At 34.4% G+C, this 24,081-nt stretch overlaps 1 protein-coding gene across 1 annotated transcript in view; it reads right to left on the reverse strand.

Annotated features, from left to right (window-relative positions):
* LRP1B (LDL receptor related protein 1B) overlaps positions 1 to 24,081 on the reverse strand; it is a 1,933,320-nt gene that overhangs the window by 96,489 nt on the left and 1,812,750 nt on the right. The window contains exons 77-79 of the mRNA XM_024122386.1: positions 21,969 to 22,210; positions 7,758 to 7,981; positions 6,798 to 6,904 (exon numbers count right to left, since the gene is read on the reverse strand). Of these exons, the coding sequence (XP_023978154.1) occupies positions 6,798 to 6,904; positions 7,758 to 7,981; positions 21,969 to 22,210 (573 nt within the window). The remainder of the gene's footprint in view (positions 1 to 6,797; positions 6,905 to 7,757; positions 7,982 to 21,968; positions 22,211 to 24,081) is intronic.

Raw genomic sequence — 24,081 nt, forward strand, 5'->3', positions numbered from 1 at the left:
ACCAAAAGGTTAACAGCTGATTTCTCAGTAGAAACTCTACAAGCCAGAAGGGAGTGACACAATATATTTAAAGTGATGAAAGGGAAAAACCTACAACCAAGATTATTCTACCCGGCAAGGATCTCATTCAGATTTGACGAAGAAACCAAAAGCTTTACAGACAAGCAAAATCTAAGAGAATTCAGCAACACCAAACCAGCTCTACAACAAATGCTAAAAGAACTTCTCCAAGTTAGAAACACAAGAGAAGAAAAAGACCTACAAAACAAACCCAAAACACTTAAGAAAATGGTAATGGGAACATACATATCGGTAATCATCTTAAATACGAATGGATTAAATGCTCCAACCAAAAGACACAGGCTTGCTGAATGGATACAAAAACAAGACCCATATATATGCTGTCTACAAGAGACCCACTTCAGACCTAGGGACGCACACAGACTGACAGTGAGGGGATGGAAAAATATACTCCATGCAAATGGAAATCAAAAGAGAGCTGGAGTAGCAATACTCATAGCAGATAAAATAGACTTTAAAATAAAGAATGTTACAAGAGACAAGGAAGGACACTACATAATGATCAAAGGATCAATCCAAGAAGAAGATATAAGAATTATAAATATATATGTACCCAACATAGAAGCACCTCAATACATAAGGTAAATGCTAACAAGCTACAAAAGAGGAAATCAATAGTAACACAATAATAGTGGGGAACACCTCACTTACACCAAGGGACAGATCATCCAGACAGAACATTAATAAGGAAACACAACCTTTAAATGACACAATAGACCAGATAGATTAATTGATATTTATAGGACATTCCATCCGAAAACAGCAGATTACACTTTCTTCTCAAGTGCACACAGAACATTCTCCAGGATAGATCACATCTTGGCTCACAAATCAAGCCTCAGTAAATTTAAGAAAATTGAAATCATAGCAAGCATCTTTTCTGACCACAACACTATGAGATTGGAAATCAGTTGCAGGGAAAAAAATGTAAAAAACACAGACACATGGAGGCTAAACCATACATTACTAACTTACCAAGAGATCAGTGAAGAAATCAAAGAGGAAATCAAAAAATACATAGAGATAAATGACAATGAAAACATGACAATCCAAAACCTATGTGATGCAGCAAAAGCAGTTTTAAGAGGGAAGTTTGTAGCAATGAAATCCTACCTCAAGAAACAAGAAAAATCTCAAATAAACAATCTAACCTTATATCTAAAGGAACTAGAGAAAGAAGAACAAACAAAACTCAAAGTTAGTAGAAGGAAGGAAATCATAAAGCTCAGAGCAGAAATAAATGAAATAGAAACAAAGAAAACAATAGCAAAGATCAATAAAACTAAAAGCTGGTTCTTTGAGAAGATAAACAAAATTGATAAACCTTTAGCGAGACTCATCAAGAAAAAGACAGAGAGGATTCAAATCAATAAAATGAGAAATGAAAAAGGAGAAGTTACAATGGACACCACAGAAATACAAAGCATCCTAAGAGACTACTGCAAGCAACTCCACACCAATAAAATGGACAACCTGAAGAAATGGACAAATTCTTAGAAAGGTATAACCTTCCAAGACTGAACCAGGAAGAAATAAAAAATGTGAACAGACAAATCACAAGTAGTGAAATTGAAACTGTGATTAAAAATCTTACAACAAACAAAAGTCCAGGACCAGATGGCTTCACAGGTGAAGTCTATCAAACATTTACAGAAGAGCTAACACCCATCCTCTCAAACTCTTGCAAAAAATTGCAGAGGAAGGAACACTCCCAAACTCATTCTACGAAGCCACCATCACCCTGATACCAAAATCAAAGATACTATAAAAAAAGAAAATTACAGACTAATATAGAATAATGAATATAGATGCAAAAATCCACAAAACACTAGCAAACAGAATCCAATAACACATTAAAAGTGTCATACATCTTCATCAAGTGGGATTTATCCCAGGAATGCAGGGATTCTTTAATATATGAAAATCAATCAATGCAATACACCATATTAACAAAGGGAAGAATAAAAACCATATGATCATCTCAATAGACGCAGAAAAAGCTTTTGACAAAATTCAACACCCATTTATGATAAAAACTCTCCAGAAAGTGGGCATAGAGGGAACGTACCTCAACATAATAAAGGCCATATACAACAAATGCACAGCAAACGTCATTCTCGATGGTGAAAAACTGAAAGCATTTCTTCTAAGAACAGAACAAGACACGATGTCCAGTCTCACCACTACTATTCAACATAGTTTTGGAAGTCCTAGCCATGGCAATCAGAGAAGAAAAAGAAATAAAAGAATACAAATTGGAAAAGAAGAAGTAAAACTGTCACTGTTTGCAGATGACATGATACTATATGTAGAGAATCCTAAAGATGCCACCAGAAAATTACTAGAGCTAATCAATGAATTTGGTAAAGTCGCAGGATACAAAATTAATGGACAGAAATCTCTTGCATTCCTATACACTAACAACAAAAGATCAGAAAGAGAAATTAAGGAAACAATCCCATTCACCACTGCAACAAAAAGAATAAAATACCTAGGAATAAACCTACATAAGGAGGTAAATACCTATACTCAGAGAACTATGACCCTGATGAAAGAAATCAAAGGTGACACAAACAGATGGAGAGATATACCATGTTCTTGGATTGGAAGAACTTATAAATGCACAACTAATCAATGGCAAAGTAGGCAAGGATATACAATGGAGAGAAGACAGTCTCTTTAATAAGTGGTGCTGGGAACACTGGACAGCTACATGTAAAAGAATGAAATTAGAACACTCCCTAACAACATACAAAAAAATAAACTCAAAATGGATTAAAGTCCTAAATTTAAGACCAGACACTATAAAACTCTTAAAGGAAAACATAGGAAGAACACTCTCTGACATAAATCACAGCAAGATCTTCTTTGACCCACCTCCTAGAGAAATGGAAATAACACAAATAAACAAATGGGACCTAATGAAACTTAAAAGGTTTTGCACAGCAAAGGAAACTATAAACAAGACGAAAAGACAACCCTTAGAATGGGAGAAAATATTTGCAAACGAATCAATGGACAAAGGATGAATCGCCAAAATATATAAACAACTCATGCAGCTCAATATTAAAAAAAACAAACAACCCAATCAAAAAATGGGCAGAAGACCTAAACAGACATTTCTCCAAAGAAGACATATAGATGGCCAAGAAGCACATGAAAAGCTGCTCAACATCACTAATTATTAGAGAAATGCAAATCAAAGCTACAACTACCTCACACTGGTTAGAATGGGCATCATCAGAAAATCTACAAACAACAAATACTGGAGAGGGTGTGGAGATAAAGGAACCCTCTTGCACTGTTGGTGGGAATGTAAATTGATACAGCCACTATGGAGAACAATATGGAGGTTCCTTTAAATACTAAAAGTAGAATTACCATATGACCCAGCAATCCCACTACTGGGCATATACCCTGGGAAAACCATAATTCAAAAAGAGTCATGTACCACAATGTTCATTGCAGCTCTATTTACAATAGCCAGGTCATGGAAGCAAGGTTCCTTTAGATACTAAAAGTAGAATTACCATATGACCCAGCAATCCCACTACTGGGCATATACCCTGGGAAAACCATAATTCAAAAAGAGTCATGTACCACAATGTTCATTGCAGCTCTATTTACAATAGCCAGGTCATGGAAGCAAGCTAAATGCCCACTGATAGACGAATGGATAAAGAAAATGTGGTACATATATACAATGGAATATTACTCAGCCATAAAAAGGAACAAAACTGGGTCATTTGTAGAGACTTGGATGGACCTAGAGACTGTCACACAGAGTGAAGTAAGTCCAAAAGAGAAAAACAAAGATCATATATTAACGTATATATGTGGAATCTAGAATAATGATACAGATGAACCAGTTTGTAGGCAGTAATAGAGACACAGAGGTAGAGAACAAATATATGGACACCAATGGGAGAAAATGGGGGGGGCGGTGGTATTGGTGGGATGAATTGGGAGATTGGCTTTGACATATATACACTAATATGTATAAAATAGATAACTAATAAGAACCTGCTGTATAAAAATAAAATAAAATAAAATTCAAAAAAAAAAAGGAAATACATTTACGGGCCAGATGCCGTCAAAAAAAAAAATTCGTGTTATGGAGTTATGGTGGACAAGGTAAAAATGCAAGGCTCTAGTATGTGGCATATTATTTCTATAATTATTCTTAGTGTCTTAGGTATTCAAGTAATTATACCAATCAATTTACATTGGTTTTAACTTCTGATATAAATGAATTGTTATAAATTCTCTGTAAGGTAAATATTATCATATGCATTTTACAAATAAGAACATTGGTGCTGAAAAGTTTATGCAGGTTGCTCAATTTTAACTCAAGCCTATATGAATGGAAGGCTTATACTCTTTCTATGACTCCATATTTCTTCTGTTTAATACACTATCCTATGCCCAATAGGGTATACCATCTTCCTTTTGAAACTTTTCTGTCAGCTATTATGGCACTGAATTCTGTTGCTTTGCTCCTATTGCTCAAACATCTCTGTAGTCTTTATTTTTGATCTTGACTCTTCTGAATATAAGCATCTCACACATTACTACCCTAAGAAGCCTCTTTGTTTTCTCCTCCCTTGTCTATCTTAACTCCAGTAACTTTAAATAATCAGTTTTCTATTGCCAGTTCTCTGAACTAAGTTTCTAGTTCTGCTTTGAGCTCCAGAACTAAAATCGCCAATTTTCTGTGAGATAGCTCCATCTGATTGACTTAGGTTGGTCATGTCCACAACTACAACACATGATAGCATGGAAATAACACTCCCTTCATAAATAAATTTCCCAAGAATGCCTGTCTCAGATTCCCTCGTAAGAACCCTCCGACAGGCAATTCTATACATTGCTTCCTGAGTCATTTTTTAAAATGAAAATAATGTTATGTATACTATGGCTATGTAAGATGTTAACATCAGAGAAGCTTTTTTAAAATCAATTTTCCAACTTTTCTACTGAATAGAAGTCTAAAATTAGTTAAAAATAAAAAAGTTAAGAAAAAGAAGTACAAAGTTCTTTAAAAAATAAAATAGTGTTTGAGCAGATCATGCCACTTTCCTCAAAATCCCCAGTGGCTTGTTTCCCTTAAAGCTAGAGTAGAATCCAGTCCTTATCAGTGTGTTCCAGGTCCTGGATGATCTGACTCTGGTCACCTTGTCACTCTCACATCTACTATTCTCCCGAGTTGATCATATGCTTCTAGGCAGACAGCCATCCCTTGGTGTCCGCAGGGGATTGGTTATAGGCTCCCCCATGAATACCAAAACCTGCGAACGCTCAAGTCCTTTATATAAAATGGCATATTATAGTCAGCCCTCGGTATCTGTGGGTTCAGTAAATTCAACCTACCATGGATACGGAGCGCCAACTGTCCTAACATTATTGCTGTTTCTTACACATGCTAAGTTCATTTCTAACTCATAACTTGCCATTCTGTCTACTTGGAAAGCTCTTTCCTCACATAATCACATAGTTTGCTATCTCTCTTTATTCAGTTATCTTCTCAAATATCACCTTTCTAGAGATGACTACTTTGATAATCATTACTAAAATAGTACCTTCCCATAACTGCCCATCTCTTATATTTTGTTTTCTATATAGCTTTTATAATTATCTGACATGATGTATCCTACATATTCTATCCTATACAGGAAGGTAAGTTTCATGAGAATTGGAACTCTCTTCACAAGGGCGGGAACTTATTTCTATCTGGAACAATTTCTGTCACCAGGTGAGTGTTCGATTAGTATTTGTTAAATCACTGAATTGAGACACACCTACATAAATAAACTAAATCCCAATGATTGCTCCTTCCTATAAGAGTAAAAACAATCTACCTGGAGGAAAGGGCATAGGGCACAGTAAAAGTAATAAAAATATAAGTACCAAATATAAAGTTTCAACTATGAAAGAGACTGCAAAGCCTAATTGTTAAATAACATATGCTATAGAAAATGTATTGTGTCCTTTTAGATGGGGATGTAGTGGGAGGGGGTGGGGGATGGCACAAAAATCTCTGAGGCTTCTGCAGTATGAAAATGTTTTATTGAGGAAGTACTAAACTTAGACCTTACAAGACTGGTAAGATTCCTCTAGGTACACAAAAGTTGGAAGGGCATTCTAGTTGAGGGATCTGGGAGGAAAATGGCATAGGAGAAAGAACAGGAATGCAGAAAAAAGACCTGAGCTCCTGAACAGTCCTGGAATTACAGAGAGTGTAGACTGGTAGTTTAGATGACATGGCTGGAAGGGAGATTAAAGCCAGATTGAAAAGAGCTGTGAGTGTCTTTCACAAAAATTGTTTATATGTTCCCACCTGTCTATCCATTTAGTCTCTCATCCTCTAGGAATATTACCATCTATCCCAATATCATTAACATGTAGCTGTAAAAACACCCTAATGCAATGTTATAAACTGTCAAAATTTCATGCAGGTGAAATCCTACTAATAGCCTTATAACTTAGGTAATTGTCAAATAACATCCCCATAATATACCAGCAGTATGGTAAGAACCTGACTTTCAAGTTGGGAAAGTACAACATGAAATGTTAATGACTTTTATAAAGTCATACTATAAATTATTTTATCCACTTGTAAAAATGATTATATTGCCAACAGAACTAGAAAGAATGGCAATACTATTATACTTAGCACACTACTTCACATTTTAGACTGTGTGGGACACATATCATACCTGTGGGTCTCTGTAAATTCTTTTGTACTAAAATTCTTCTCAGAGTACCATCCATGGCTGCTTCTTCTATGTGGGAGTGGTCCCCAACAATGGTCCAGTACATCATCCTGAAGAGATAGGTCAAGTTGGTTAGACTGGTGAATGTGCTGTTATAACCCAAAACAGGGTCTCTTCAGACCCTGTGCATCAGAATCACCTTAGAGTCCCTGAAAATTGCCTGAAAAGCCAGATTTCTGGACCCAACTCTAAACCTACAGAGTGAGTACCTCTAAGAGGGGGTCCCAGGAGTCAACAATTTAAAAGTCGTACCTACTCCCTAAAATTTGAGAGCCACTGTTTAATAGGCTCACTTGATAGGCAAAGTTCAATTTTGAAAATTTCCTTAAAATTTTAGAAGAAAAGTATTTCTAACACTTGAAATTATCTTCTTGTCATGACAGAATATTCATTTTACTATAGATGATGCATCAATATGCTTTTGTTTTTGATATAGTAACTATTTCCTCAGACATAAATAATTTTCTCACTTAGAAGACACCACACAACATAATTCTAGTAAGTAAACAGCAGTTGCCTCTTTTTACTCAGGATCTAATGATCCACTTTATGGGTGATTAGGAGTTTTATTTAACATTTCCCAATTTCCCTTTTGGTCATTGCTTATAAATAAAAAATAAGAGAGTAAAAAAGGAAAAAAATCAAGCCGAGTAAAGGGAATATTTGTGTTAAATTGTTTAAATTTGTTTATACATATGCCTCCATTTTTTATTACCAGAAATAGCCTAAATCACTAATATTCTACACTTAACATGTTTAATATTATTTTTAATGTCTCAAAAATTCGATTTTAGATGAACTACAGTGGTTATTCCAGAAACAACACTACAGAGCATGGGTGGGACAATCTGTAAAAATGGATACTCATATCAAGAAATATAAATAACCAGGTCATTAACCTACCCTCTTTTAGGATTTACAGCAATAGCATAGGGTTCTCCAGCCATATTTGTTAAGAGTCTGGTGCAGTTGGGGCCATTCAGCTGTCCTACGTTGATAGAGTACCTCAGACTGGTCCAGTGAGTAGTGTAGTAACTGAACCAGTGCATTCTAGAATGATCAGTCCAATAAATATTTCCGGCAACCCAGTCAACTGCAACGTCCCTGGGCCTTTTAAATTCAGGACACTAAAAGAAAACAAAACAACAAACCACAGTATTTTCAAAAGCAAATTGGTGGCGTTTTCTATATCTATATGTTGAGATTGTTTGGGAATCTTATTAACATGGTCAGGTGTTAATTGTTACATACATTTTTAAAAATCCCCAACATACTTTATTTTATTATTAGTTTTTATAGATGTATAATTTCACAAATCCTAAGTATACAACTCACTGGAGTTTTACCTATCACTGCCCCTGTTTAACCACCACCCTACTAGAATACTTCCAGAATTGTAGAAGGTTCACTTGTGACCTCTCCCAGTTAGTATTTCTCTTAGAATAAGCATAATCCTAACATCTAAATCATAGATTAGCTTAAACAAATCCACATAAACAGGATCATACTCTTCTATTCCTGACTTCTTTGACTCAACATCATGTTTGTGAAATATACCCATACTGGTGTGCATGTCAGTTATTAATTGCTTTTTATTTCTGGATAATATTTCAGAATATGAAATATTATTATTCATGAATATATATCAATTTGTTTACCATTTTACTGGTAATATATATTTTGCTTGTTTACAATTTTAGGCCATTACAAATAAAATTATGAATATTCCTTTACGTGTCTTTTGGTGGACACAAACTCTCATTTCTGTTGAGTATTTACTAAGAAATAGAACGGTTGAGTCTTAAAATATACTTATGATTGCTTAAATAGATAGGGCTAGAATTTTTTTTTCAAAGAGTCTGTACCAATATTCGCTCTTTTCAGGAATTTAAGAAAGTTCCAATTGCTCTACATCCTTACCATATATAATTTGATTTAAAATTGAAAAAGAAAGTTAATACAAATAGACACATTTACAGAGATACTATATTTAAATGTCTTTTGAGGAAAGTTACAATCTGTCATTTATATTAAATCTGCTAGCTTGGATTTTCTGTGCAATACTATATTACTGAATTATTGTGAGACAAAGGTAAGAGGGTTCATTGGAATAGACAGCAAGGAAAATAACGTATGCTGTGCCCTTCAATTAACTTGATCACTTTGAGCAGGAACTAGTGTAGTAATTAATTTGACATGGTCAGGTTTATTGTGCATAAACAAAAGTGAGAAGAAATTCTCAGGGGTATTATATCAAGAATAGAAACAATTATTTGAAGGTCATTATAACTAGACATGTAGTCAATGTGTAAGAGCATTGTTAGGACCTGGTAACCAGTGGAAATATGGGTTTTTAACACATGACTGTTTCTTCTGTGATTTACTAGTGAACACACTTTATTAAAGAGTGTGCTTGGATTAAAAGAAAACAAATCAAACTTCTCAAAAAGAACGTGAGATGCCAAGAAACAGGAATTCAAGTCACTGTCTGTCGTGTGATTACTGAGATCTCAAAGAAGGAAAATATGGCTTGAACTAAACACAGAACTCACAGAAATTTCTAATGACCTTTATTATCAATCTTTTCACTTATTGGTTTAAAAACTAAAATTATGAAATTTTACAGTAATCTACTTCTCAACTCTAATAATAAATACTCTCCATCTACCCAGGGATATCTCATAGCTAACTGAAGTTAAATGAAAAGCACTCTACAATACAACATGGTCTAAACATGCCATATAAATAATATTCATAAATGGGTAGACTATAAAGATTTGTCCTAGCCAAAACACAAAATCATTTTCAAGTGTTCCAATATTATGTAAATTAACTGTAATTCTTTTTTTTTCTGATTTGGCAGCACTTAAAAGTAAATATATCAAGTGGTATGGGCTTGTCAGTGTAAGTCATAAATTTATACAGATGAGAGACAATGGGAAAAAATAATCATTATAAACTGTGTAAAGCCTGCTGGAGCATATTATCATTTTTTAACACCACTAGAGCAATCTTTTAGCATGCAGAAATATGATATCAGTTGTCTAGCAGGAACATAAAAAAATACCTATTTTGGCTTTATCAGATGTTAATATACATACATAATTTTCTATCCTAACAGTATCCTTGCTAAAATAGGACATGTTTTATGCAAAGCTTCACTTTTTTGAATTTAAGATTTTTATTTTATTTCTCTCATGCTCAAAACAGGGCTGATTATCTTTCCATTCTATATTTCTACACCTGGACTGCTGACAATTAAAACCTCAGATTCCTAATGATCACAGAACATTCAGAAGTTTGATTTTGTGATACTTTTGCAGGTAAGCTGGCTGGTGAAAATTCTATTAATGGTGAATTCCAGAAGGATATGTCAAACTTAGATCACATTACTAGAGTGAAGAATATGGCTTAAGGAAAGGGAAAAATGTTACTTTTCAATGCTAAGCATAAGAGATGCTGAAGAGTTATAGAGTCATTTAAATCTATACAGATATTCTCTGGTTCCTTGATCAAGGAATCCCTAATGTCATTCTGGTATCAACTAAAGTAGTTAGAATATGGGATAAAGGATGGTCATGCCCAATAAATTCAACCTAAAGTCATGAATCATCAGTGACAAGATGATTCTCAGAGAATAATGGCAGCAGGGTGAAGATGTTACTAGGTGTTCATCCTCAGTGACTCATAACATACTGAATGCTCAATTATTCTCAACACTGAAAAGAGAAGAATTGAACAGAAGAAGAACAACAACAACAAGAGACAGCAATAGGATGGTCTTATTATTAAGGAAACTATGGCGAAATTAGGAAATCACCTCTATAGTGAGTTCTATAGGAAATAAATAATCCCTTTCTATTGCTCACTACTTGACCAGGATTGTGAATAGCATTAGCCATCTAAAAGGGATTCTCATATTGAATGAATGTTGGTTGGAGAGTGGCAGGCAAATTCCTGTTGGGTCTTATGGAGAAGTTCAAAATCAATCAGGTACATACAAAAAGTGGGAAAACACAGAAAAAGTAAACTGAGGTTCTTGGCATGGAATGGAGACTGACATGAAAAACAGAAACAGATAGTTAAGCCATCTGTCTCTAAAGAGACTGAAAACAAAACAACCAAACACATTAGATTGGAAATACAAAGAAAACATGAAACTCATTTGCCCCTTTGTCTAGCACTCTAGACAGACAGGCCAAAGAACTAGAGACACTAATGAGATATGTCATGTTTAAGAGACTGCAGAGGCATGTGGTTACCCAGACAACAAAAGGCATTGCTCATATTTTTGCACAAAGTAGAAGACAAATTTTGACTGCTTCCTCCAGACAGATAAGTACACATATCTTTCCTAATAAGCTCTCTAAATACACAGCCAAAGTTTTGAGTCCTGAGGCATTCTTCTTCATAGAGATATATTAGTCAAATGAAAGAAATGCTTAAAATCTTACAGAAAAAATGGCAGCTTGATTGTAACAAAATCAGAGGTTACTGCTTTAAACTACCAGTCCTTTACAGCTGTGGATTGTAATGTATCTGGCACAATTTCAGCTTCAGTAAACTAAAGATATGTCACTGAAGGCATTTGTTTTAACTCTAGTTTTTTTTTTTTTTTTTTTTTTTTTGCGGTACGCGGGCCTCTCACTGCCGTGGCCTCTCCCATTGCGGAGCACAGGCTCCGGACGCGCAGGCTCAGCGGCCGTGGCTCACGGGCCCAGCCACTCCGCGGCATGTGGGATCTTCCCGGACCGGGGCACGAACCCGTGTTCCCTGCATCGGCAGGCGGACTCTCAACCACTGCGCTACCAGGGAAGCCCAAGGCATTTGTTTTAAATCAAGGAAAGAGGAAAATCTAGGAAAGGAGAATGCAAACATTCAAGCCATGGAAATGCTATCTTTTGTAAAACAAAATTCCTATAGTTAGCAATATAATTTAAGAAAATATAGTTAACACAAGGATAGATTGAAGTGGTCACATATTTCATTTGTTCATGATTTTTCATCTTCGTGTATATCTAAGAAAAGAAAATTCAGTTCATTTTGCTAAAGTTAATTATCTCCTGATGCAATGCTAGTAAAACAAAGATGTGAAGACACTGTAAAGAACTTGTGCTTGTGTGGTGGGGGGAGTCCACATTCAATAGACAACATCCTGAAAAGACCCAGATTTGTCTTTGGGTTACAGGGTCAATATTGTATGTGATTTTATCGTTTTTTAACACTCAGTGTTCTTTAAACTTATTTGTTATGATTTACCACTCACCCTCCATAAAAAGCAAAACCCACTCTCAAAACCTTCATTCACACTACCAGCTAAACAAAAGATATCATGGAAGACTAGAAAGCACACAACATTTGAAATCAGAAACTTGGTTTAAGAGCCAGTCCTAGTTTCTCTATAAATTATGTGGCACATAAAAATAAAGGATTTGGATTAGATGATCTGTTAAAGTTTTAGCTTCTAAACATGAAATTATATAACAGTTTAAAACATTATCCATTCTTTACAAATCTTAAGGCTGCGTCTAATGCTAAATATGAATTTTCACGCATTAGTCAGTAAGTGAAAAATTTGTTGATACTTATGGGGGCAAAATTGACATCATCTCCCTATGTGGAAGACCTGGAATTAAGAAAGCAAGGTGCCTTCTGATGTTTATAGTTTAAACAAGCACAACAGGTGAGAGGTAAGGCAGAACTATCTGAAAGCAGATATTGCAAAATGGTACATTGAGGACTAAATTTAAGTTAAAGTTAAAAAAAAACCTATTAAGTAGATTCTAACTTTAAAATTAAGAAGATATCACTTTAACAAATTAAACTTTTTTTCTCTTAAAAATTAAGGATAAATAAGATAGAATATCAAAAGCAGGCCAACATTCCAGAGTAGCAGAGTCAATCAGCCGCTTCTGTTTTAATGAGATACATCTTCAGTTTGCCTCTCTCACCTGGATCCCTAATGTTCTGTCCAACCTGTTTCATTCATTTAACTTACCTATATAGCTGGTTTGCAACCCATGCCTTAAAGAGATAAAAGAATTCGACTTTAAAGAATAAATCATGCATCTATAAGAAAGGGGATTAAAACAGCAATAAACACATGGATAAAGAAGAGTCAGAGAAGCAAATGTTGAGAGTGTGTCTCCAGAGTCATTAGGTAAACATCTTGTAGATAAACTGGAATACTTATGTAGCAGATATGTAAATGTGTATGTATATATATATATATGAATATGTACACATAAATTGGGCCCTTATAGTTCAATGTCTCTCCATCAAGTTCATTCAAATTATGAATATGTAAGTGTATGTGTACATATACATAATACTGAATTTTATATATCATTTTCTGTCCTGCTTCATTAACATTAGTTTCCTGCTGTTTCATTACACCCTAGATAAACTAGCAATCCATTTCTTTTTTTTTTTGAATTTTATTTTATTTATTTTTTATACAGCAGGCTCTTATTAGTTATTTATTTTATACATATTAGTATATATATGTCAATCAAAATCTCCCAATTCATCCCACCACCACCACCTCCCATTGGTTCCATATGTTTGTTCTCTACATCTGTGTCTCTATCTCTGCCTTGCAAACCAGTTCATCTGTACCATTTTTCTAGATTCCACATATATGCATTAATATACGATATTTGTTTTTCTCTTTCTGACTTACTTCACTCTGTGTGACAGTCTCTAGATCCACCCAAGTCTCTACAAATGACCCATTTTTGTTCCTTTTTATGGCTGAGTAATATTCCATTGTATATATGTACCATATCTTCTTTATCCATTCATCTGTCGATGGGCATTTCGGTTGCTTCCATGACCTGGCTATTGTAAATAGTGCTGCAATGAACACTGGGGTGCATGTGTCTGTCTGAATTATGGTTTTCTCTGGGTATATGCCCAGAGAAGTGGGATTGCTGGGTCATATGGTAATTGTTTTTAGTTTTTTAAGGAACCTCCATACTGTTCTCCATAGTGGCTGTATCAATTTACATTCCCACCAACAGTGCAAGAGGGTTCCCTTTTCTCCACACCCTCTCCAGCATTTATTGTTTGTAGATTTTTTGATGATGGCCATTGTAATCCATTTTCTAAGTCTAAGCAGAATGTGGAATAATAATGAGGTCACCTTGTAGGCTACTTCCTGGGCATACAATTGACATTCTTCAGATGGTAGTCAGTCTTTTTGTGAGCCTGTGCTTTCAAACATTAACAGTTAGTTCAGTTAGGCCTTTTGGAAGACCTAAAAGCACATTATGTAGGCTGAGATCTCTAATACCTAAATCAGACCAAGACCAATCTCAATGATCACAATAATAATAAAAGTGATGACTTCTTAATAAAGGAACTTTGATTCATTAGGGTAATTAAGGGAGGCAGAGAAAATAAAGCATATTATAATTGTGAAGTTGCATTCTTGTGAATGAAACATGATCTATTTATGGCTAGAAAAAAATGTGGGTGTATATGTGTATATTCATGGGTGTGAAAGAAGATGGGGGGGGCATGGTAGGAGATGAGGCTAAAGATCATGGAGAGGCTTGTAAAACAATGATTTTTCAATGGAAATCCATTTGAATATTTTAAGTAGGGAGATATGATGATGAGTTTAATGTTCTAAGATTATTTTGGCTATGGTGTGAAGAATGGCTTGGGGATGGGCACCAAGGAGATACAGGAAATTCAGAGGAGGCTTATTCAATGGACTCCAGAGGGGAGAATGTGCAAGTTTAATATAGGCTTTTGTGAGACAAAAGTGGAAAAAATGGGATATATCTGGAGATAAAAATATTTAAACTTGTGATGAATACCAAGGATGAGAAGAATAACTTGTAAAGGATAACTTTCAAGATTGACAAGCTATTGCCATGTCTCTTCAAGATTTTTAATTAATTTATTGCTTCTAATTTAAAAAATATGACCTACTTTATGACAAGGTCTGTTCTAGATGCTAGGATTACAGTAGTGGCCAAACAGTAGGGGGAAAAAAAAACAAACAAAAAACACTCTGCCATCTGGGAATTTATTTACAGCAAGGTGAGGTAGACAATACATAATAAACATAATAAATGAATAAAATATATGGCAGTGAAAAAAGATAAGTATTATGGAAATGAAAAAGAGAAAGGCATTGAAGATCCCAGGATGGGAATGGGGCAGTAGATTGCAATCATCAATAAGTTATGTATTCAGAAGATGATATTTGAACAAAAACTTGAAGGAGTTCAGGAATTGAGTCATGTAGGATATCTGGCTGAAGAACATTTTAGGCCAAGAGAACATTTCAGGAATGGCCTTACATTAGTAGGTACTGATGGGTTTCAGAAATAGCAAAGCTTCCCTGGAGAAGAGTGAGTAAGGGGGAAAGTAGTAGAAGATAAAGTCAGAGAAGTAACAGGAGACCAGATCTTTTAAACCCTTGTAAGATATTATGAGAATTTCAGTCTTTTCAGTGGGGAACCACTGGATATTTTTGATTTGAGATGTGATATAATCTGATTTATGTTTTATATGGAGCATTCTGGCTACTGTTTTGTGAGTAATAATGATAGCAAGGAGACCAATTAGGAGTGTATTGCACTAATTCAGAAGAAAGACGATGATGGTTCAAAACTAGGTCCTTGCAGTCAAGCTGACGTAAGGTATTCAGCTCCTGGGCATACCTTGAAAGTAGACTCAATAGTATTGCCTGATTTTGGAGTTATGAGAAAAGCAGAGGGGCCAACAATGACTCTAAGATTTTTACTTTGAGCGCCTGGAAAATGGAGTTGCCATTGAATGAGATTGGGGAAGCAGATTTTGTGGATCATATGAGAAGTTTATTTTTAGGCATGCTCCACTGGGGATTTTTTTTTTTTAAACATCCAAAAGGAAAACCAAAGCAAGCAGTTGGACAGAGCCTGATATCAGTTAGGCAATTGTTAGCATGTAGTTATATGTTAAACCATGAAACAATATGAACTCTACAAGGAAGTGAGGAAAGATAGAAAGAAGAGTATCAAGGTCTGAGCCTGGGGCATTCCAATGTTAAGAGGGAAGGAGAAAAGGATCTAGCAAAAGAGACTGAGAGGTGAGGAAAAAAAGAGCGAACAATAAAAGAAAAACTATACTGATGATTCATCTTAGAACTATTTTGTATTACAGGATTATTATTACATCAAATGAAGTAACAAAAAATCTACTTAAAGTTTAATTGGAAAGACTGATACTGCTACTATGAAGAGAAAGGTTTCTCAACTCTGACACTATGGACATTTTGGTAAGGATAACTCCTTGTGAGAAACTAATTTATGCATTGTAGGGTGTTAAGCATTTCCCCTGGCCTCTACTCACTTGATACCAGCAGCACTACCCAGTTGTGACAATCAAAAATATCTTCAGACATTACCAAATGTCCCCTGGGGTCAAAGATCATCCCCAGTGGAGAACCACTGATTGTAGAACCACTAAGTGCTCTCTGATGTCTGCTTCCTCCATGACTCTAAGCATTTGTCAAGGTCTTTTAATGAATTTCTGTCTCCAAATTTATTGAACACTTCTTTATCTTCCTTTACTTGATCTTTCAGCAGTACTCTAGAAATATAACCCCAACTTCTTTTTCAAAACACTTTCTTCTCTTAGTTTTTGTGACTCTACATTCTAGTTTTCTCCTAATGCACTGGCCACTCTTTGTCATCATTTTAATCTAGACTCAGGGCTTCGTTCCAGTCCCCTCTTTACTTCCCCTGGTAATATAACCTGGCTTCATGGTTTTAGATGTCTCCTCTATTTTTCTGTTCTTTAATGTAAATCTCCAGTCCAGAGATCTAAGATAAAGCCTTGAATACATCACTGACTAACTGACATCTCACTTGGATCTCTTACAGGTAACTGACTTAACACGACTAAAACTGAACCCACAGTTTACCATTTTCCGTATCCATCAAATTATAGAATCCGGAAACTCAGGTGTCAGTCTGGAGTCCTTCCTGTCCTCATTTTTCACGTTCATTTTATTTGCAAACATTTTTCCTTAAAAGTCTAGTCACGACCTTCCATTTCATTGAGACTACAATAGTGCAACATACCACCATTTCTAATTGGGAGCATAGTCCTCCTATGTGGTCTCCTTCTGTTCCAGTCTTTTCTCCCACCAGATCCATTCTCCACATAAAAAGTGAAATAGTTGTCTTAGATATAAATAAGATGGCATTACTTCCTTCTCATCTCTTAGGTCTTAGCTCAAAATCTCCTTTCTTCAAATGTGCCTTTATTGATCATCTTACTCAAAACCTACAACGTTTAAGTTTTTCTAAGTCCATTTTTTTTTTTTTGCGGTATGCGGGCCTCTCACTGTTGTGGCCTCTCCCGTTGCGGAGCACAGGCTCAGGACGTGCAGGCTCAGCGTCCATGGCTCACGGGCCCAGCCACTCCGCGGCATGTGGGATCTTCCCGGACCAGGGCACGAACTCGTGTCCCCTGCATCGGCAGGCGGACTCTCAACCACTGCGCCACCAGGGAAGCCCCTAAGTCCATTTTTTATTCCCCTCGATACACTTTTCAAAACTGGACATTTTTTTGTATTTATTTATTTATTAGTTTACTTGACTTTGTCTTCGTTCCACAGAATATAAACTTCATGAGGACAAGATCTATTATCTTTATTGTATCCTAAGAACCCAACACCAAACCAAACAAAAAGAACTCTTTAAATAAAGATATGGGTATGATTGAATAAAACTTGACTGGTTCACCTTAAAATGCTATACAATCTGATCAATAACTTACTCAGTATTATTAATTATATAATCATATGTTTTATATCGTCTTATAAGATTTATGTTCAGTAAATTTTGAATATTGATCACAGCTGTTTCAGAACCATTAACTCTAATTAGATGTATTACTGAGTGACTGTCTTATGCAGTCAACAACAGTCAAGGCACAAAATGGTAATAGTGTAATAGCTGATAGTTTTAGATCTCTTCCAAAGTAATTGTAATAAATGATTTTAGCTGTTGACTGGTTTGAATAAACTCAGATGGTTTTAAAAGTATTCTTTCTAAGGAAGTATAGACAGTTTCAATTTAGAGTTTAATGGTTGTCATAAATTTATAATAATGAAGAAAAAAATTTTTAAAAATAAACTATCAATTTTTACCACTACACAAACATCCTAAAACAAGACTTTGAAGTTTTTGCTAAAATGTGTGTACACACACACACACACACACACACACACGCTTATGTGTGGGTTCATAGACATATCTATAAATTTATGTTTATGTGTGTGTGTGTGTGTGTGTGTGTGTGTGTATGCGTGTCTATGAGATGTACACACAGACCCATATATTGGGTATGAGGTTTATAGCTAGGACTCCAATTCAAAATTGAAACCTATTAAAGAAAACAATTGGTTACTTTGTTAAAGCTTTTCAGGAAAAATGGTCTAATCAAATTTTTTGAGAAAAAGTTATGATTATTAATGAATAAAATTATAAGTAAATTTATATTGAACATTCTCTTTTGCATAATGGAGAATATGCCAAAAATGGTATCTCACATTCACTTCTCAAAACCAGGTAGATCGGAGGAAACATTTGTTTTGCTCAGGAATATTCAGCTATTTAATTGTAAAAATCTAATCTGTATATTTAAAGTCATTTTCATTTTTTAAGCATTGACCTACTTTATAGTGCTTGCCATCATGCATCTAGCATTTCATACTAGAAATGATAAATGGCCAGAAAGTATGTACAATTGTTGTATAACACTATCATATTCTGTTCTAACTACTAAAATTCAAATTCTCATTATGCTTTACATATCAATTGAATTATGTCAGTCTTTTAAGTTTTAAATTACTTAATTTTCTTAAAGGAAAAATCTATCCATTTTGTATAGCTCAGGGGGTTAGAAAATCATAAGTAATTCTATCTATAAATAACTTAATCTGCATTTGAAATTTAAATTTGCAATCCTAATTACTATTCCAACCATTTTCACAGATTACAGAAGAGAATTCCCTTCATTATTTCTAAAAAATATGTTAAAAACTATCTTCCTTTAGAATGGACTTCAGTTAACATTTAGTTGTCTGAGCAATATTCTTCTGATTTCTGATACAACATATTTTCTGCCCTTTGCTGAAATGAAAATATTCCAGTGTTTTCAGTATCTGTGAATATGCTTCCAAGATATCCTGCTATCACATGGATAACTCCTTCCATTTGCTTCACTGATAATAGGGTTATAACTAAAGTATCCATAGTTTGATTTGTATATTTTTCTTTCTTTTACCTATTGATTCAGAGATAGAAATCAATGCACCATATTCAGTGTAGGGAAAAATCTTAAGTTTTGTTTTCTGAGGAGTGGGGAATTCTCAGGTCAGTATCATTTAATAATTGTGCCAAAACTTAGAAGATGAAATAGAGTGCATGTTCATTAAACTAATGGATGACTATCTGGTGACTGTTAAAGGAGCAAATATAATACATTGCAGGGAAATTCATGAGGGTAGAAAATCAATTCTTTATATACAAGATGGATTTCAAAGAAATAAATACAAATTGTCCAGGTAATAACTGGATAGACATAAACTATGTCACAAATATGTGGGAAATCATACATATTTACTATCTGGAAGGGACTTTAGAAATTTTCTACTTTAATAAAGTAGTTAGCGTTCATATGAGTATGTTGAGACTCAGAGATGTAGCAAATATCTCAAGTTAAAGTCTAAATTGTGTCACATTATAGCTGCATGGCCATAGATAAGTCATTTAATCATTCTAGAATGCACATTGCTCATTAACTTAAGGTGGTGAGAATGGATTTATTCCATATTTATAATATTGAGATATTAGGATTACAAAAAGGTTTAGGAAGCAAAGTTAAATAATTGCCCTTAACAGTGTAGCCTTAGGTATTTTTATACATATATATAATGCACTGGTTGGAGTTTCTATGGAATGCTTAATGGTTTAGAACATGGTGCTAAAATTCATGGCTCAAAGGTTCTAACCTTATAATAATGACATTTAGTTAGCTATGATGGGTTTCTAGAAAATGTACCCTGCTGTTACCCACTTTTCTTCCTATTGAATACTGTTAGTCATTGGTAGGTCTAAGAAGAGAGAGAGAAAAACAAACAAATAGAAAGTCTAGATTACACAATACATCTTATTACTACCATTAAAAGACTAATAATGTTTCAAATCCTATTAGAAAAAGGATAATCAATAACTTTGCATTGATGATGAAAGACTCTATACCACATTAATAAAATTAAAAAAATTAAAATATGTAAAATATATAAAGTATATATTGATCCATTTATATATTTGAGTACATACAGAAGAATAAATATTTAGCTATTAAACAAGTTTGGCTCGTGGCCTACAATAAGCAGTTTGCTAGAGGCTATTGATTGTATTTATCCATCTCCCCAAGGACAAAGCTAAAAAATTATCAAATCATTGTCACTGAAAATTATATGAAAAATATATATTTTTAGCAACTATCAAATTCAGGCAAGAGTAATTTGCAATTAATTTTTAATGTGAGAATATGCATTATAGGGAAGAACATTTTGCCAGTCATCATCAACATCATCACCATCATTATCATATCATTCTGTTCATCTATACAGTACTTATTATGTGCCAAGAACTATTAATGCTAATATAAATATAGTGTGTGTACGTGCACGTGTGTGTATTCCTCACTAAAACCTCATGAAATGGAGAGTACAGAGAAGCTAGGAAGCTAGTAAGCAACAGGAACAAGATTAAAACCCAGTCAGTGTAATTTCACAATATATACTCTTTATCACTTCATTAATACATGAAACTGTACCATAGGAACAATGTTTTTGCAAAGCAAACTTCTGTTTTAGAGATAAAGAAAGCTAAAGCTAGTCAAGACTGAGTCAGTCTTTTGGTCTGATTGGAAGGAGATGATATGTGAGTGAAGGAGGGCAGAGTAATCCACTGAAGTTCTTGGCTCTGTCCTAGAACTACCCTTAATAGAACTAAAGCCTTGTATAACACTGGGTTTGGGGGAGGAGGAGTTAAAGAAACAACTCTAATATATATGGATTTTTACTCACAGTTAATTTAATCTAAACTGAATTTTAAAGCTAATAATATAGCTTCTTTTAAAACCAGCTTATTGACACCTACTACTGATAAAAAATAAGTGTTCCAGATTTCCATCAAATGATATTCACGGAGTTCAAATATTTATGGTAGATACCTCTGAAAAAGGTAGTGAAGACTTCCAGATAGGTGTCTCTGATTCGTTTCAAATACAAAGCTTTAATTATTTAGTAGGATTAAAGTAATTTAATCCTACTGTGAGAGTCTTTGACTCTTTGGTTGTATGGGAATGGGCCAGGACCCCCAAAATAAGTCTTTATCTGTTATTTCTCTGCCAATTTACTTCAAAATATAAAATACATAATAAGTTGACATGCCCTAAAACAAAAAAGGATAACCTACAACCACAAGTCTAAACAAATGTTCTAGTTCATTTTTCTCAAAAGGAATAACCATGATAATCAATGTGTCCGTCATAGACCAGTAAACAATACTGTTCTATTTTGGATGTTCCCTGAAATATAGTTATTAGGAGTCAGAAGAAATGATTACACTATCGAATTGATCTCTTGCCCTAGAAGAGAACTATATTTCTCATATTGTTAAAAATGAAACAATTTACCCTGTATATTTTTGAGTTTATTTTCTAATGTAAAAACAAAGTGATGGTTCCCAATATGATCTCATGATGAAAAAAACCCTCATGTTCATAATATATTATTAAATACTATAAAATATAGAAAGTTCTAGAAATTTTAGGTATTATTAATTACCATTCTTATGTAACTACAGAAAATGTATTAAAAGAAACACATAATATCATGTAATTAAAATGAATTGTACGCTGCTATGAGAATAAAGGAGTAGGAAAATGTTCTATTTCTATACAGGGAGAATACTGGGAGGAATCACTGAATATATTAATTACCTCTTATCAGATACTGTGATTGACAGATTAAAAAAAACAGGGACGTGGGGGAAGGTGTGAGCCTTCAAATATTCAATTTTATTTACTTACAATCAAGCCACTGTTTGCTTGCCTTTTTTCTCTGCCATGGATCCTTTTGTAGAAAATTCCGCCTGGATTAAACTGAGTACTCCAAATAATCATATCTCTCTGATAATATACATCCATCCCTGTTATCCTTGAATTATGTTCAAAATGAGAAATTTGTTGATGATCGCCACTGTAGTTGAATGGATATATAAAACCCAGGATATCAGTGTCATTAGCAATGTAGAGAACTTGATCTTCAGAGCCTGGAGATTATTATAATAAAATACAAAAATAAAATAAATTTCAACTAATGTAAAGGCAACGAATGTACTTTTAAATTAACTTGAATTGTTATTCTTAACACAGTTTCTTGCTCAATAAAAATAAACCGGCTTTATACCATCTTTTAGTCTTCATGACATTTCTTTTTTTTTTTTTTAAAGAAGATGTTGGGGATAGGATTTTATTTATTTATTTATTTTTGCTGTGTTGGGTCTTCGTTTCTGTGCGAGGGCTTTCTCTAGTTGCGGCAAGCGGGGGCCACTCTTCATCGCGGTGCGCGGGCCTCTCACTATCGCGGCTTCTCTTGTTGCAGAGCACAGGCTCCAGACGCGCAGGCTCAGCAGTTGTGGCTCACGGGCCTAGTCGCTCTGCGGCATGTGGGATCCTCCCAGACCAGGGCTCGAAACCGTGTCCCCTGCACTAGCAGGCAGCTCCTCAACCACTGCGCCACCAGGGAAGCCCCATGACATTTCTAAAATACACTTAACTAAACATTTCTAAGTTATTAATGGAGGTTTTCTTAGGTCAAAGCTTACCTTATGGCTAGAAATTAGGTATTTGTAGTAGATATCCTTTTTATGAAAAGGGATTTCTATTTGGTAAGTTACAATACCTTATGTTTTAATGCTTTGGATCTGAATATTCAAATACCATGTTATATACTCATTAAGCCTCAGACATTCCTGAGCATTTAGTTTATGCACCTGAGTGATCATTACCTTAGGCTAAGAAATAAAAATTACAAGATGAAGAGTCTTCTTCTTCCAGTAGTCATATATGTCAAATGTTCTTTTATTTTTATTTTATAAAAATATCAGTGTTTATTATACTAACATGCCATAATCTCAACATTTTCTAGAATCTTGCTAACTGGAACAATGTAGCCTGAAATTTTGACACCTACAATACAATACTGATGTAATTTGCCTACTGAGACAAGTAAAACCCTAAAGAGAATCCTGAAAATAGTAATTGAAATATTAATGAAACCGTAAAGAAAGACTGAATTGCATATATAATATCTGCAAATTTAAAAAAAAATTAATACATGAGTTGTAGTTCAGCTCTATAGGCTCAATAGCTCTCACTTAGTAAATGGTTACTATGTGATAGGAGATGTATTAAGTCTTTGACAATTTATCTCCTCTTACAACAACCATGGAAAGTAAGGATTAGGCCTCCCATTTTACAGATGAGGAACTGAGGCTCAGAGAGTTTAAATTCCCCGAGGCCACACAATTGGGTGCAATGCTGGGATTCAAATACAAGTCTGTTTAATTCCATAGCCCATTCTTGCTTGATTCACTATATCATGTTGCTTTCCTCTTTTAATAACTGTCTTATTAACATTGTTAATCATGCCCTGTAGCTAACAATATTTAAATTACAATATTATTTAGTAAAAATATAAAAGCATTAAAAGCCATATCTAAGAAGCCCCAAATATATATCTGTAATTTAATTTTTTAAAAATGATATTCATAAGTAGAGGAGGTCTGAATTTGAAAACATAATTTTATTTTAAAACCTTTAAGTTCTTACTCAAAATTTCATTCTCCTTATAATGCTAACATTTAATTTAACCTGTTATTTGTATCCCAGTGGTATAATGTTTCCTCAAGTACACTAAGAGCAGGCCATGAAGAAAGATACTTCATATTCTATCACATTGGCTTTTAAATTTTACCTCCTGATAAATTGTTTCAAACACAAAAGTGATTTTAATAGTAGCCAGGTATTTGACAGCCATATTTATAAACCTTCCCATATTAGATTAATTAAGAATGATAATAGGGCTTCCCTGGTGGAGCAGTGGTTGCGCGTCCGCCTACCGATGCAAGGGAACCGGGTT

Source organism: Physeter macrocephalus, chromosome 2 (genome assembly GCF_002837175.3).
Source record: "Physeter macrocephalus isolate SW-GA chromosome 2, ASM283717v5, whole genome shotgun sequence".
Classification (NCBI taxonomy): Eukaryota; Metazoa; Chordata; class Mammalia; order Artiodactyla; family Physeteridae; genus Physeter; species Physeter macrocephalus.